Source organism: Anoplophora glabripennis, unplaced genomic scaffold, assembly GCF_000390285.2.
Source record: "Anoplophora glabripennis isolate ALB-LARVAE unplaced genomic scaffold, Agla_2.0 scaffold1125, whole genome shotgun sequence".
Taxonomy (NCBI): Eukaryota; Metazoa; Arthropoda; class Insecta; order Coleoptera; family Cerambycidae; genus Anoplophora; species Anoplophora glabripennis.
The window spans coordinates 54924-72194 of record NW_019417215.1 but is presented as its reverse complement, the minus strand read 5'-3'; the positions used below and the strand labels follow the sequence as shown (position 1 = coordinate 72194).

Sequence of the window (17271 nt, the reverse complement as noted above, 5' to 3'; positions counted from 1 at the left end):
GAGTCACTTTTCGCTAAAATTGATGGTTTTCCCTGCAAAGTGAAAAAACTGCTTTCCTCACTTATTTGTTTAAATAGAAAAGTTGGCTAATAAAAATTTTTGACTCACGAGACGAGAGATGTCTTGTATTATGTTCCTTTAGACAATTTTACAATAATCTAGCGGATAGGACTTTTTTCGAGTTTCTCTTTTATTTTCGCTAATTTTCCTGGTGTATATATAGAATTTCTTGATGATGATGATTCATATTTAGAGATATGGAAATGCATGACAATGAGTACTTTGATTCTACTAGATAATTTGTTAAATGTAAAAGTTCATAAAATACTAAACTATACAAATTTGTTTATTATAATATATGCGTACCATATGTCCAGATCTGTCTACCCAGTACACTGCCAAATTTCCAGATTTTTTTACATTTCCTTCAAAATAATAGTCAACGGAAAAGCCATTTCGAATGGTAGCATCCCACTCGTCCTTTCCTTCCCACCTTAAGTTGTTTACCCATTTCATTGTACCTGTAATTAATATTTTAAAATTACTGTAGTTATAATTTAAATATTGTGAATGTATAACCTTCCTCTACTAGATACATGTATTACAATTTCTTTTACGGTTAATTTTCATTAGTTTCATTACTAAGGTAAAGTTTTTGCTGAATTTTTTAAATTTGTGTTCCCTTATTTCTCAAAAATTTTCAAATGTGTGTTGATGGTGATGATTATGATGATGATGATGACGACGACGACGACGACGACGACGACGACGAGGACGAGGACGATAACGATAACGATGACGATGTTGATTGATGATGATGATGATTAATAATAATTGTTGTGATTCTATGACAATTAAATTAAGTAACAAATAACTATGCATCTAGGCAACAGGAACCAGAAATTGTTCAACTAGTTAGCTATACAGGGTGTCCCAAAAGTGACGACCGTCCTTTTGGGATTTGATTAAGGGGACAAAAAGAAATCGAAAATCAAGAGTTGGGAATTTTCCGATTGTCTTTCTTTGTTGAGTTATTCAAAAAAATTGTTCAAAAAACTATAAAAAAGTGAAAATCCAATATTCTTGTCTCGAAACTGCTGTCTGTGCCTATGGGGACCAAGACAAATTAATAACCAATAGTAGGTAAGTATAGTCGGTTACCGACTATCGGAAACTAGGGTAGTACCTGTGTGTAAGGAATTATTTTAACCTAAAAAGGATAGAGAAAAACAGTTTAATAATAAAACAATTTTATAAAACGGAGAGGAAAAAACTTATAAACTAAAGACATAATGAGCTAAAATAATATCAATTGTTTTTACAAAAGGTGTTCAAATAATTTCTTTCTTGTTGAAGACAAATATTGGCACGATTGAACATTGAAGCACGAACCCTTTGTAACATCTCTTGCTCTATTAATGTGACAGCAGTGTGCATACGGGTTACTACATTTTCTGGATTTACAAAAGGTAAACCTTTTCTTTTAAATAACACCAAAAGAAAAAATATATTCAGATCTGGTGATCTACGAAGTCATGCTATAGGTTCACCTCTTAGAAGTCATTTTTGATTCAGGTAATTTCTTACTCGTAAACCATAATATGACCGAGCTCCATCATGTTGAATAATTTATTTATGATTGCCACAGCATACTAGATCAATTCGTTGTAATACAACTAATCTCTATTATTTTATTCTTCAAAAGCCATTAAAAAATAAGTAAGCAATGTATGAGTGGAGAGCAAACATGGTTCAGTTGGCATAGTACTCGTCATTCTCCTAAGTTGTGAAAAAAATAATAATAATTCTTTGTATTATTATTAATAATGCAGCTAAATGTAATCGGTGTATTTGAAAGGTAAAGTTGGCAGCAAACTTATAGAAATATTGAAAATGCAGTAGTTTTTATTCAGGCTGTTATTATGAAAATAATAGAGCAACCAATAATTCCAAGAGTCAGTCCTCTGATTAAAAATCCTATAACCACACTCCTCAGTTTCGAGAAAAAAAAATGGATTTTCACTTTTTTTAGTTTTTTGAATATTTTTTTTTTTAATAGCTCAACAAAGAAAAACAATCGGAAAATTTTCCACTCTTGATTTTCAATTTGCTTTTGTCCCCTTAATCAAATCCTAGAACGACGAACGTCACTTTTGGGACACCCTGTATATTGATTTTTACTATGTTTATTGAATGTTTTTTATATTACCTACTATTATATTAATGTTTAAATAAGAATGTGTGTTTAAAAGATCTAAATATTTTGATAAGATTTGTTAGTTTTACCTGGTGTATCAACGATAAGATCAAGCTGTCCATTATAAATTGCAATTTTGATATCTGTAGTATTTAATAATTCTTCAACAATATCTGTAACTGGCTTCATAAAATCCTCTTCGAGATATTCAAACACAAAAGAGGAATCCCATGTTTGAGAAATGTTTAGTGCTTTTTTTACCCTTCCGTTCATAAGCACATTTATTTTATCATCTGTACTATCTCTTACTTCCAAGCCTGGTTTTTGAAGTCGACCTGCAGATACAGAATGAAATTAGAAGTAATTTTTTATCACAGTTAAAATTTGGTAACTTTCTATTGTTTTTGAAATGTTGCAATAGTGGAAGAGAAGCAATTTTTAAATCGACACAAGACCGTACAGACACTTTTAAGTTAGTTTCAGAATTCTTGTAAAAAATTACACATTTTTGAACGTTTAGCCGTCTGGATGTAAATACCTACATAACTTGCATAAAATGCAGTTGCGGCTCTTAACTTCTATACCACTAAAAAATATATATATAATTGGGTAGTTTTAAGTATTATTGAAATTTTAAATTAAGTTTTTAATTACTCCCATTAAAATTTGGTATTTCTTGCACCATTTTTCAATAGATAGCATTAGTGTTAGTCTGTCTCAACAATCAATTTAAGCTTCTACAATTTTTTAAAAAACACAACAATATGTAAGTAACAAAACTTTACACCACATCTGAACAATTTAGTTATTATTTGGTTACGGTCGGTTTAAACAGCCCAAACTGAATAGTAAATATGTGCTACTCCCACTACGTCTTTCACGGCAGCGCGACGGTAACCATGACCACCGCTGTAAACACTTTATAGATGTAGAGGCGAGCTACGAGGAGCCCATGTATTCAAAGTTTAGTATGTGGAGTTAAATTAACTGCACATAACGAACTTAACATTTCCTTTTTAATGTGTTTCATATTTAATTATGTAGATGGCACCGTAAATAAAATTTTTTGATACTAAAATTTATAGAGGGTCTGGCGCCGTAGGGCCCTCCCGCACCAGCCACCACTGATAGAATGTAAAGTTACATTGAAATCGTCCAAGTGAAGCGTTTTGCTAGGATATTTTATCTACTACACTAAGAGAAGTTTTTTGTTACGGTTAGCAAAAATATCTGCATTAAATAGGCGCCAAGCGAGTTGCTTTCTTACCTTAACGAAATATGCTTTGCTGAAAGGAGCTCACTTGCACTAAGTACAAAGTTGTGCTAGAAACTTTGTTTTGTTTTCTCAACTTTAAGGGATGATTGTGCGAATTTAAAACAAAAAGGTTATTATTATACAGGGTGGGCCACCAGTAACGCCTCGGTCACTAGTGACCAAACGGAAAAAATATTATTATACGGCATCGTATTCTATCTTCAAATAATATTTTCACATTCCTTAGAATATTTGGGGTGATTTGTGGCAAATGTATCTCTAATCCTTCCTTTCATATCATTGCAAGTAGTAGGTGAAACACTGTGTACAAGATTAAAAAATCTAGCCCGAAATAAAGAAGTCCATTACGGGAGGTTTGGACACCTAGGTAGTCACTGACATGGACCATTCCTACCTATTCATTTATTACTAAATTTTCGATTTATATAATTTCTCACTGAATATGAAAAATGTGCAGGTGCGCCATCTAATTGCATTCACATTTTTCTCCTTATATTTAAGAGACGTCATCAAGAAGAACCCAAACTAATTCAATAAAAACCTTGATAAAGACACGTGGATACATCTTACAAAAAAATTTGATAAAAAACGAAACGGCACAAATATCTCCAATACCGTTAGAGATAAGTATAGGGAACCTATACACAGTTTGAAAGAGTTTTAAATTTCCTAACTCTCAAAGTAAAAATATACTGGGTGTCCCATTTAAAATAACCAAGTTATTGCTGTTTAAAGTTGAGAGAAGTATTCAACAGTTTTTGAACACCCTGTATAATATTAAGTGACGACAAATATAATAATTTCTAACTTCAAGGATCTAAAATACACTCTCCAAAGCTGCTTCCTTAAAATTATTTTTTTATCGCTATTATTAAATTTCTACGCTAAGCCTGCATTTTCACATTTTCAAATTGAAATATCTCACAAACTGTAAGTCCTAGGTATGCAGAACCTTTAATAAAGTTCACCTATTTTTTTATGGTGCTTTCAAAAATGCAGTAAAATACAGGGTGTTCCATTTAAAAATACTAACTTTGATATGGACACCCTGTATATTTCAAAATATTTTTTGAATGTCCTTCATTTTATTCGAAAAACGAATTATTTTCGATTTATCACTTTTTTATAAGTAAAATATAAAGTAACTAATTCTAAAACTTCAAAAAAGTTCATAGTAACGTTTTACTGGAAATATTATTTTAAACACAAATTAATCATCACAACTTCGAAAAAAACAATAGCGTGAAATTTGCATTTTTGTAAGAGATAGCAAAGGATATGGATCGGAAAAAAATTGGGACAATTATTTTCTCGGATTTTTTATAATTACAGGGTGTTCTATCTATGAGAGATTTTTCTGTAACTCTGCAACTGTAAAATTGATAAAAAAAATGGAAAAGTTGCCTGGACTCATGTGAGCCATGTAAAGAAAATATTTTTAGCTTTGCAGGGTGTTCCATTTCGAGTTTGTTATTTTAAATGGAACACCCTGTATATTATTGCATTTTTGAATTTCTTGTACATGGTGTTTAAAACTTACCGTTTTCGAGTTGTTTTTGAACAAAATCACAATTTCAGCTCTCTAAATAAGGCCAGATAGCGTCTAAACCGTAAGAGCTAGAAACCTGCAGTTTTCACAGTTCGTTTTGGCATAAATTACTTCATCTTGTCATCTGTGAGCAAAACGTGTACGTTATTCTGCCTCGAAAATACTGAAACCTACATTTAATAATCTTACGAGTTGAAAAACTTTTTTTTTTTCTAATGGAATGACACATATTAATTCTCATGGGTGAATGCAAAATTGAATGCCCTTTTGGCTGATATGAGGTTGACCATACTTATCTTTAACAGTTTTCCAGAAAAATCAAGTTCTTTTCTAAAGTTAGTACAACGCCGATACATAGCGTCATTATTCCGGCATTTTTTAAGTTGTAGAGTTGACCCTGTGCACAAATGTAGTGAATTATAGGTACTATGTTAAGTGTGCACAAAATAGACGCTGTCGGACCATTAGTTTTGGCACAATTAGAATTTGAATTTTTCGGTGTACTATTTTGCAAAATTTCTGGATGCGTTGGAGGTGGTCCGATTTTAATTTTTTCAGTAGGATTTTAAAAGTGGAAGTATAATGCTACAAAACTTATTTTAGTTCTCCGGTAAAATGATGAGCAGTAGGTGAAAAATTCCTCCAAAGAAATTTGTTTGACTTGATTAATAAATGCTTTTTGATCTTTGGTTTGGCATATTTGGTTATAATAGGTACCACATTGCTTAAAAATAAAGTAACAAACAAGTAAAAGTCGCCTCGAAAAACAAATTCTAGTCGATTTTCGTTCGAAAATACATTTATAATCGGCTGTGTTCAGCGAATGGTCAGACTAGTTCGGTCCAACTTCTTTAGTCAAACAATTCCTTTAGCAACTGTATTAAAACCTGCTCAACATTCCCAATCAGCAGATTGGGCTCACCAACGAAATATTTGTCCGCTGAACGACTTTGATCGGCCCCACCATTCGCTGAACACAGCCTAAGTTGAATATCGTTGTGGGCATGTAGTAAAGTTAGACCCGTTAACCGATCTTGTACCATTGTAGCCAAGTTTTCAATCTCCGGAGGTAAGAAAATGTTCTTTCCGCCGTTGCTACAGACAGTACTTTGAGGAGGAAATTAATGTGCGAATTTAACAATTCGATAGTACTTTGTAGGCCAGTATTAGGTTCTTGCTCCCATTTACATATCCATAAACCTAATTCACTGACAATTAATCGTTTTACCACATTAACAGATTTGTTGAAATACTATGAGTATTTTTGAACAATTTAATGCACTATATATGCTGTATCTTTATTAAAATATTTACGATCCAGAAATAAAATAAATTAATCAAATAACTTTAGAATCTCAACTGTGTGAGGTAGGTGGGTTTAGGATCTTCGGGTTCAGCATTTACTCTTTATTTTCGTTACTTGCTGCGAGATAGATAGGAGGGTTTAGAATTTCAGTATAGATGTGTTTGGTTTGATAATATTGTGGGGTATGGAGCTCTTGGGGTTTATTTTTATAGCTGGTTCTTTTTGTTTTATTAGTGGTAAAAATTTTTTTTTGGGCCATTTGGGAGGGGGCGATCGCCCACATATTTGTAACTTGTGCCTTTAAAATTTCCACGTTCACATAAATTATAAACTGATACTTTATTTCATTTAAACTAACTAACGCAGCATAAATCGTAAGATACCTGATAGTTTCATTCAAATATGAGTATGATATTGCTTAAACTTGCAAGAAGAAATCAGGACATTATTTAATGAATAAAAAATATATACAGGGCGGCTAATGTAAAGCGTGGTTATCGAGAGGTGAGAGGAATAGAGCTTTAGAGGGGGAAGTGATGAATTCCTATCACTGTAGTACTGCATTTCAGTTATGTCAAGGATAATACCGGAGACAGGTGTACTGATTCTGTGCAACACGCCTGTTCTAATTATATACAAATGTACGAAACAAATGTGGTGGGGAAACGGAACTACCTAACATAAGTAGAGTGGGCATACTTATTTAATATCCAGAGTAGTCGAGAACTTTCAATTGTTAAAATGGCTTTATCACGCTTATACTAGATAGATACCTAGTTCTGAAGAAAATGTGAGTATTGATTCTAAAATTTATGAATTATTGTTTAATTCATTCAGGAGAAAGTTCGTGGCTACCGGATTATGCAACATTTTCTGATATAAGCTTACTGTTTTCCAAAATGTTTTAAGGTAATTAACTAAGGTAACTTTAAGCTAAGTAGCATACGCAATGTATTTTCTAAAATAGTTTAGCATTTTAATTCCACAATCAATCAAAATTCGAGTTCAAGTCTTTTATTTTTGAAAGAAGTAAGTGGGTTGGATGGCTAGTTTGGATTTATTTAATTTTTTAGGGGAATTGAAGGTATGTGGCACACGTCAGAATTATCATTTTCGGATTCAGTGGAAAAATGTATTAACGATAGGTAGGCTGGATGGCCAGTTTGAATTTTTTGAATTTTTGGATGGAATTGAGGGTCTGTGGGGGAGAATCCGTAAGTCAGAAAATTTTCTTTTTTCGATTTCGGACTCAGCGGAAAATATTACTAGAGATAGGTGGGTTGGATGGCTAGTTTGGATTTTTTTAATTTTAATTTTTGAAGGGAATTGGGGGTGTGGGGGGAATCCACACGTCAGAATTTTTTTTTATCTTTTCGGATTCAGCGGAAAATTTTAATACGGATAAATAGATACATCTGAAAAATACACGATTTTTTTATTTTATCGACTTGTGATTATCAAAAAACACAAAAAAGCTTTTCAAGTGGCTGATAATACAATTAAAATTCTTCTTTCAAATATATGTCTGCCGTAAAGTCTCTAAATTCTATTAGATTGAAATAAGGTGGTTTCTTAATCTTTTATTTATATCTTAGGTACTTGAATTGAGATTTTAGAAACGTGGCGATGAAATACAAAATAATATCAATTTGTTTATTATTATATTGTCAACTAACAACACATAGTTTAACAAATCACATTATAGTATTTATTCGACGCCGACGGCTTTTTTCGGCCCTAATTTGTTGAGCACCTCATCAACATTTATGTCGATATTAAAATATATGTATGTTTATAAGGGCCAAAGAGGTGGGTCTATTTTCCCCTGTGGTATTTCTCAAATACGTCTTTAATCTTCTCAAGGTACTGTAGCTCCTTTCCGCAGTTGCTGCTGTCACTGGTATTTAGTGTCTGTAAATTCACACAGTTGCCTTCTCCACAGTAAATATTCAGCACGTACTTGTTCAGTATTGATAAGAGCACCATTTTCAAGTAGGTTATTCTCATAAAATTTGTCCAATAGATCAAAACTATTTATGTTTCCTGAGCTAGATACCAAACAGGTAAATTAAATTAGACTTATTAATTAAATTAAAATTGTATTAAATTGAACTAATTGATTTAAAATCCTATTTTGAATTTCTGTAATCATGGCATCCAAAAATGGAAAATGGAAAAACAGAAACAAATTTAGGGGGGCCCCAGGGGGGGGGGGCGCAGCCCCATAGCCCCCCTGGATTCACCTCTGCTGTGAACAGCAACGTTGCTTCAATATGTTTGAAGATTTATATGCGTAGCTCCAAGCAACCATAGAGTGCACTTTATTCAAGTTTTCATGGAACTGAACCTTTTTATTCATGATGTATTACCGCACGCTTTTCCAAATATTTCTGAATACAAAACTTCCATTATCATTCCAGTATTTCCACTGTTGGGATTTTCTAATCTAATATTTAATGTATTGGAGAAAACATTCCCATCCCGTCTTCTCAAACCATCCTTCAATAGCTTAAAATATGTATCAAACTGATAGCGTTTCAATATTTCAATTTATTTCAATTTGGTGTTTTACAAGAAGTAATATTTCACAAAGCCAGAGAGTGTTTCCGATGCCAAATACACGTTACTACCTTCTTTCACTATTTTAATCACTCGATTCATGGGCAACTGTTCGAATTATAAAGTGAAACCATCTACCTGTCAAATATCAATACGAGTCGTTTATAATTACTCATTGCTAATTAAAAAAACTATTCCATGCATTTTCATTAAATATAAGTTGCTCAGCTTTTTTCCCATAAATTGTGATGCAAAGGTTATAGCCGAAAAGGTTGCACAATCCTGTAGTTAGGAACTTGCTCTTGGACTTGTTTCTTGTACTTGTAAATTTTGGCACCAATCACATTTTTTTCAGAACTAGGTAACTTAGTAGCTAAACATGATGAAACCATTTTAACAATTGAAAGTTCTCCACTACTCTGAATGTTAAATAAGTATGCCCCTTCTATTTGGTGCATTTGTATTTAACTGGCACAGACATGTTGCACAGAATCAATACACTCCTTGAAATAACTGAAATGCATTACAGTGATAATAATTTATCACTTCCTCCTCCAAAGCTTTATTCCTCTCACCTCTCGATAACCACGCTTTAAACTAACCACTATCTATACTTTTTATATCAAACAATGTCGTAATTTCTCTTGCAAGCTTAAGCAATATTATATTCGCATGTGAATTAAACTATCAAGTAGGTATATCGAATTTTAAAGGAAATATACTAAAACATAAAAAACATAAAACATCACAGAAATGAGACAACCCCCAAATCCAAATCCAAAGCCAAATGCAGTGCGGAAGGGGGCTAAATTTCAAAAAAACGCGGACAAACACCGATTTTCCATCGACATTGCCAGTGCCGACGCCAGGGATCGAACCCGGACCAGAATAGGAAGTACTATACTCGGCGGCCGAAATTATAAAGAGTGACTAATACATAATATAAAAACACTATTACCATAATGCGTATAAAATATAAAATGATTTCTATACGGTTCAATATTATTTATCTTTGTGCAGCTCGCCATGCACATCGGTAGAATCTATAATCGTGTATAGACTGAGTTACACTGAACGTCGATCTATATTCTATCTCTGTCTTTTGCACTTGGTAGGGAATAGGGAAATGCTTTTTTAGTGGGTGTAAACGGACTTGATTTGCCTGACCTGAGAAACGTCATAGCATAAGCGTAGACGAGGGGTCTAATTCCATGGCTATAATAAATTTATAAATTAAAAAAACACAACTGGGACGTTTTAAAATGCTGTAATAATTAAAATTGATCAAAGTGCCGGTTATAGCAAACCGTAAAAAATATTAGATGTTATGTTTTATTATGTTTTTCCAATATTTTCTATATCTTGTTGCCTTTTACGCAGACACGCCAATGGATTTTCGTTCCCGGCACGCTTCATCCCCCTTACTAGTCCAAGAGCTAGCGATGAATCACTATATATAATTTTGGCCGTCGAGTATAGTTAAAGGTTTACCCCACACGTACGATTTTGTTTTATGTTGATATATTGAATAATGTACGACTACAGCTAACAGGCGCAAAATGTTAAGTAGCTTAGGATCTAAACGATGAAAATTAATTGTTTTTTAGTTGTAGGTAATTGTGCTGGTTAATCTACCGTGATGGAATATTTTATAAATATACATATTGTAACGAATTGGAAATGCACGCAAAGTATCACGATTGAAAAATTACCTGACCGAACTTTAGATCAAAACTAAAAATTAATTATTTATATAGCAAACAATAAAATGGTATAAAATTGTTAATATAAAGACTGAATAAAATAAGTATCAATTAAAGAATATCACATAGTATAAAATTGATAATTTTGAATTTAATCCACAAGTATAAAATAATTTTTAAAAAGAATGCATGACATCGACACTTGTTAACACCCAGTACAGTGAGAAAACAGAATTTAAACCCAGTATGGCATATATCAAAAAAAGCCCAAGATATTTTAAATGAACTGAAGTCATATATGAAAATTTATCATCAAATGTCAAATTAAATTATACATTTTATCACATTTCAAAACTAAAGTTGGCTTTACCAGTACCAGAAGATGACCTAGAAAAAAGAACATAAAATAAGGAATATTTAATAATAAGTAATAGATTTATATGTTAAAAATAAAAGGACATTGTAACAAATGTATTAGGTATAAGAAGTGCAGTGAAAGTGTTGTGAAAAAGGGACGTCCAAAGACTGAAAATAAACACTAGAAATTTCCAGAAAAAAAAACAAATGTTTATTTACTAGTTACGGCTTGGTTTTTGGTAAAAAGCTAGAAAGGAGAAGTAGCTCCAACAAAAATTAAATAAAAATCAAGAAAAACAGTCAGGAAGTAAATTAAACTTACTAGTAACATCGAAAATCGTTTGTTTTCAAAATCCACATAAAGAAAATTGGCCAGTGAAGAAAAATTTTGTAACCAGTATAAGGCAGTATCCAGAGAGGTATTCCAGTGGCCCATAAATCATAAAAATAATAATTTCTTAACAATATATATTTTTCCAAAAATTAAAAAAAACGGTGACGTATAAAACCTTACCAAAGTTGTAAAAATTAAGATAATTGAATTTTGCAAATTGCTTTTGGTTTCTGCATATTTACACTATGTGTGTACCAAATTTCAAGTGTTAGCAAAGTTCGAACAAATTTGGCAGTTTCGAGTTTCAGATGCCGATGAATGTATAACACCTTATAGAACAAAAAGTTTTGCTCTCCTGATTTTCGGCTTTAGCGTCATTATTGTATATATATTGAACTCTGGTTTTCGAAAGTTTTATCACTTTTTGTTTATAATTGACATTTTTACAGTAACTTAAAAAATTTACATTTTATACTGTTTTTTCAATCTCACGACCTTGTTATTGCAAATTTCGGACCGCCGCCATTTTGTAGCTTTTTTTATTACGAACAAAATCATGTCCTAAGCATTTTTTCGTACAAAGTCATCCCGCTGAGTTATTTAAAGAAAACTACTAAAACAAAATTTTTTCACAATTAAATTGTTAATAACTTTTTTCCTGACAAAATACTTTATCAGCAAATTAGCCTGTTAATGTACTCATCATTTAAAGTATTCCTGTGTAGTTATTTCCGAGTTATCAAGGAAATGTCACCAACAGTAACTTTTCGGCCTCTGCCGACTGGACTACAAATGATCCAATGTCGGTTGAGAATGATGTAATTCTGTTTGAAGTTGAGTGACCTAAATTACTCGCTTATAGCTATCGAATTACGATTTACGCTGAATTATTAATTTTAAAGGAATTAAGATATCAGGTTACAGATGTGTTTTATACACACGTTTCAGTTTTGTCAATAATTTTAAATTTATCGCCAACCTCAATCATGCCGATATCTACTGTGCATGCGTTGCAATTTTAATATTATGTTTCATATTTGTTGATCTGTAGTTTTGAATTTTCCTCCAACCTCCACCCTACCGATATCTACTGCGCATATGTTGCAATTATTTTAGTATTTTATTCATCTTGAATTTACTACCAATCCGCTCAGTCAATCATTTCTGTTATGCATTGAGCTTATGTCCTTCTTTTCACTGTTTGCATTTCCCGCCAATTTGATTGCCTCGCTCTGATTGGTCAAATCGTGACGTAAGTGATCCATTCCGAGCTAAAAAACCAAGGCCATGTGAAGTGTCATCTTACCTACTCACTGTATTTCATAAAATTAACACAAATTATTTCCAAAACAAATGTCTTGTAAAGCGAGAAACCAGCGCGAAGCGCGAAATATATGTATCAAATTTTCCCGGAACGTAAGATCTGTCTTGTCCACAAATATTAAAGAAGAAGCAAGTAATAATAGAATCAATATCATACGATATCTGTAGCTATGGAAGCAGATAGATAAACAAAATTTAAACTGTCAAACGAATTTCAAAAAGATACCTTATTTGTAGTTTTGAAAACGAAAACAGATTGGCTGGGCAAACAAAGTTTCCTAAAACAACCCTCGAGCGTTCCTTTTGGCCCAATATTTTATAAAATTAATTTTGTTTTTCACAGATGGCAAAATACTTTAGTAAACAGTGAAGGAACTAAAACTATAGCACCAACAAATAACATTAGATAATAACATATTTCTGATGTGCTAAGATTTTGATTATTCGTTTAATGTAATACTTACTCCGAGAATCATGTGCCTTGTAACTTGATGATATTTTTCTAAGTATATTGTAGAAGTCAACTCCATAAGTGTATTGATAAACACTCATTTCAGTTTGACCCCATAAATCAGTGGCTGCTAGAAAATTTCCTTCATCAACAGCAGCTTTAGTTTGTTGTGCCAGTTGTGATATAGCTTCAAAACCATTTTGGTCTACAGCTCCCTACAATGTAATATAATAAAATTTACAAAAAGTACATACCTATTGAAAATATTTACAATATTTAATAGGTAGGGCGCCCAAGTAAGTACAGAATCGACAGGTGAAATCCATGAATCTCCAAGGCCTATTCCTTTCAACTTAGACTCGATGTTGCCCTTTTGAATTTCCTAGAAAAATTTTAGTATTATATTTGTATTTCTACCTATATAAGGTGCTCAAAGCCAAAGGTTTATATTTTTAGCTTGTTTCTAATTGATGCTACTACAACGGCATATGGGACACTGGTAAGATAGGTAACAAGTGAACTAACATTGTATGCAAATTATTTTTATCACTACCGGTTTAATCGGAAATGGGCATAATTTTCGAAATTAATGAAATACCTATATTCCTTATTTTACCACAAATATGTATCAGAATTTTAAGCAGGTGGAGAAAATTTTACGTTTTATGATTACTTAAAGGCTACTAATGCCCCAATTTTCGTAATCGACATTGATGCGGAGAGAGAAACAGATGAAGGAAAACCCTCAAATGTTGCCTATGTTGTTAAAAAAATGAATTGTCGTAAATATTTTTTTGACATGAATATTTGTGATTCGTAAAATTTCATTGAATTTTAAATCTCACCGTAAGTTATTGTCCATGTAACTATAGTTAGCAAATAGGATTATTGAAACTTAAATTATGTCACAACTAAAAGTATTACTGTACCCAGTGGTGCAAACAGCTGCCATAAGTAAACATGTTGGTGTGATAAGCGAACTTTCTATTTTTTTCTCCGACCATTTGCGTTACGAACAAAGGCGAAGTGTTTCAATGGCATACATCGTAAACACAAGTTTAAGTACACGTTATAAATTGTGTAGTGTACGGTTAATGATTTTTTTTGTGAGTGTGCAATTTTGAATATTATGAAAAACAATGCTTAATTAATGAACCGATGTGAAAACAGCAACCAAAGATAGCAGCTAATTCACCCGATCATGCCCGAACGCAGCCATATATAGATATTCAAAATTAACTGGAGCGCTACAGATCATAGTGGTTTGAAACATCAAATGAAACAATTTGTTCATACACTAAAATGCTGAAAATGGTAAGCAGCAAGAGTATCAACTAAAAATTGTCAATCAAAAAATATCATTGTAGATGAAATTGCCCATGTATGGAAATATTAAAATATGTATATGAAAAGAAAATGAAGTTTTGTTCTTTAACCACGTTAGTTACGGGAAAATAGATGAAACCGAACATACAATACAATATACAATTAAAAATGCCAGGGTGTGTAAATAATTACTCGCAAAACTGTAAAAAAGACGCAATCTAATCCTCAAGAAATATCGAGATACTGAGGATAAAACATTGTTGCTATTAAATTGGCTTTGGTTGGGAGAAAATAGTTGGTTAAAGATAGAGACTATATTTTTATCAATGAAATGATACTTATCTTAAAGAAATACACACCTGATAATTAATGTTCTAATACTCCTAAACGGGAGCAGATTGAAAGAAACGGAACTAACTGTATATTACAACGTAACTGTATATTACAACGGGTTTTGCTCAGATACTTACTCTTCAACAAGTGGAGTCCCACAGGGATCAAACTTGGGTCCCTTGCTGTTTTTGTTATTTGTAAATGACATAAGTGATACATTAAACTGTAATGTATAAATGTTTGCTGATGACTTAAAGCTATACTCATCTATTTTTTGTCTTGAAGATTGTTTAGCATTACAGGAACAGATCAACTTTTTAGAAAATTGGTGTGAGGAAAATAAGCTTTATTTAAATCCCACTAAGTGTAAGAATTTATCATTCAGCCGTAAATGCAGTAACATTGAGTATCCCTATCGTATTGCTGGCACACACTTTTCATAGTTACATCAACACGATTGTCAATTCAGCATTTCGTACTCTTGGATTTATTATCAGAAATTGCAGAAATTTTCAAGATATATTAGCTCTTAAATGTTCATATTTTAGTCTAGTCCGATCGAAGTTAGAGTATGCAAGCATCATATGGAATCCTATGTGTATTCACTATTCTTTAATTATTGAAATAATTCAAATCATTCATGAAATTTTTAAGTTTTAAAATATACGGAATATATCCCTCGAGAGGATGCAATTATCCAGAATTGTTGCTCACATTTAATTTTGTTTCCTTGGAGAAACGTAGGAATCTAGCCTTTGTTTTATTCTTGTCCAAACTTTTACACAGTAAAATTGACTGCCCTGAGTTATTGTCCTACGTAAATATTTTAGTTCCTAGAATTTTCTCAAGATATCATAACACTTTTTTGCAAAAGAGCTAAAACGAATTTATTATTAAAGGCGTCAATTAATGTGATGTGTAGCAATGCCAATAGGGTCTCTGATATGTGTGATATATTTTGTTGTAGTATTTCTCAATTGAAAGCTGTATGGCTTACGATTTTATAATGTAGTGCTTATACATGTACAGGGTGGGCAAATAAGCGAGGTAAGCGGCTGTATTTCAGAAACTAATGATCGTAGAGAGCTACGGTAAAAAATTTTATAGGTAAAGTGGGCAAGGGAAAATGCTGGAAATTATTTTCAAGTTTCCAAGATGGCCGCCAGTGGGCGTTTCCACCATCTTGAATTACATAAAGTTACGTTTCTCGCGATTTTCCCCAATGAATGTAACAAAAAAGTATTTGCGTTTTAATGTTAACTTAAAGTCGAATATTTTTTGTAAAAACAATTTTTCTCTATCTTTCGAAATAAAGTGGTNTTCTTATTCTTATTCTTATTCTTATTCTTATTCTTATTCTTATTCTTATTCTTATTCTTATTCTTATTCTTATTCTTATTCTTATTCTTATTCTTATTCTTATTCTTATTCTTATTCTTATTCTTATTCTTATTCTTATTCTTATTCTTATTCTTATTCTTATTCTTATTCTTATTCTTATTCTTATTCTTATTCTTATTCTTATTCTTATTCTTATTCTTATTCTTATTCTTATTCTTATTCTTATTCTTATTCTTATTCTTATTCTTATTCTTATTCTTATTCTTATTCTTATTCTTATTCTTATTCTTATTCTTATTCTTATTCTTATTCTTATTCTTATTCTTATTCTTATTCTTATTCTTATTCTTATTCTTATTCTTATTCTTATTCTTATTCTTATTCTTATTCTTATTCTTATTCTTATTCTTATTCTTATTCTTATTCTTATTCTTATTCTTATTCTTATTCTTATTCTTATTCTTATTCTTATTCTTATTCTTATTCTTATTCTTATTCTTATTCTTATTCTTATTCTTATTCTTATTCTTATTCTTATTCTTATTCTTATTCTTATTCTTATTCTTATTCTTATTCTTATTCTTATTCTTATTCTTATTCTTATTCTTATTCTTATTCTTATTCTTATTCTTATTCTTATTCTTATTCTTATTCTTATTCTTATTCTTATTCTTATTCTTATTCTTATTCTTATTCTTATTCTTATTCTTATTCTTATTCTTATTCTTATTCTTATTCTTATTCTTATTCTTATTCTTATTCTTATTCTTATTCTTATTCTTATTCTTATTCTTATTCTTATTCTTATTCTTATTCTTATTCTTATTCTTATTCTTATTCTTATTCTTATTCTTATTCTTATTCTTATTCTTATTCTTATTCTTATTCTTATTCTTATTCTTATTCTTATTCTTATTCTTATTCTTATTCTTATTCTTATTCTTATTCTTATTCTTATTCTTATTCTTATTCTTATTCTTATTCTTATTCTTATTCTTATTCTTATTCTTATTCTTATTCTTATTCTTATTCTTATTCTTATTCTTATTCTTATTCTTATTCTTATTCTTATTCTTATTCTTATTCTTATTCTTATTCTTATTCTTATTCTTATTCTTATTCTTATTCTTATTCTTATTCTTATTCTTATTCTTATTCTTATTCTTATTCTTATTCTTATTCTTATTCTTATTCTTATTCTTATTCTTATTCTTAT

At 31.2% G+C, this 17271-nt stretch overlaps 1 protein-coding gene across 1 annotated transcript in view; it reads right to left on the bottom strand.

Annotated features, from left to right (window-relative positions):
• The window catches only part of LOC108913521 (retinoid-inducible serine carboxypeptidase-like), a 39626-nt gene that overhangs the window by 3003 nt on the left and 19352 nt on the right, over window positions 1–17271 (bottom strand). Inside the window, exons 3-6 of the mRNA XM_023456051.1 lie at window positions 13327–13437; window positions 13069–13270; window positions 2287–2532; window positions 367–521 (exon numbers count right to left, since the gene is read on the bottom strand). Coding sequence (XP_023311819.1) covers window positions 367–521; window positions 2287–2532; window positions 13069–13270; window positions 13327–13437 — 714 coding nt within the window. The remainder of the gene's footprint in view (window positions 1–366; window positions 522–2286; window positions 2533–13068; window positions 13271–13326; window positions 13438–17271) is intronic.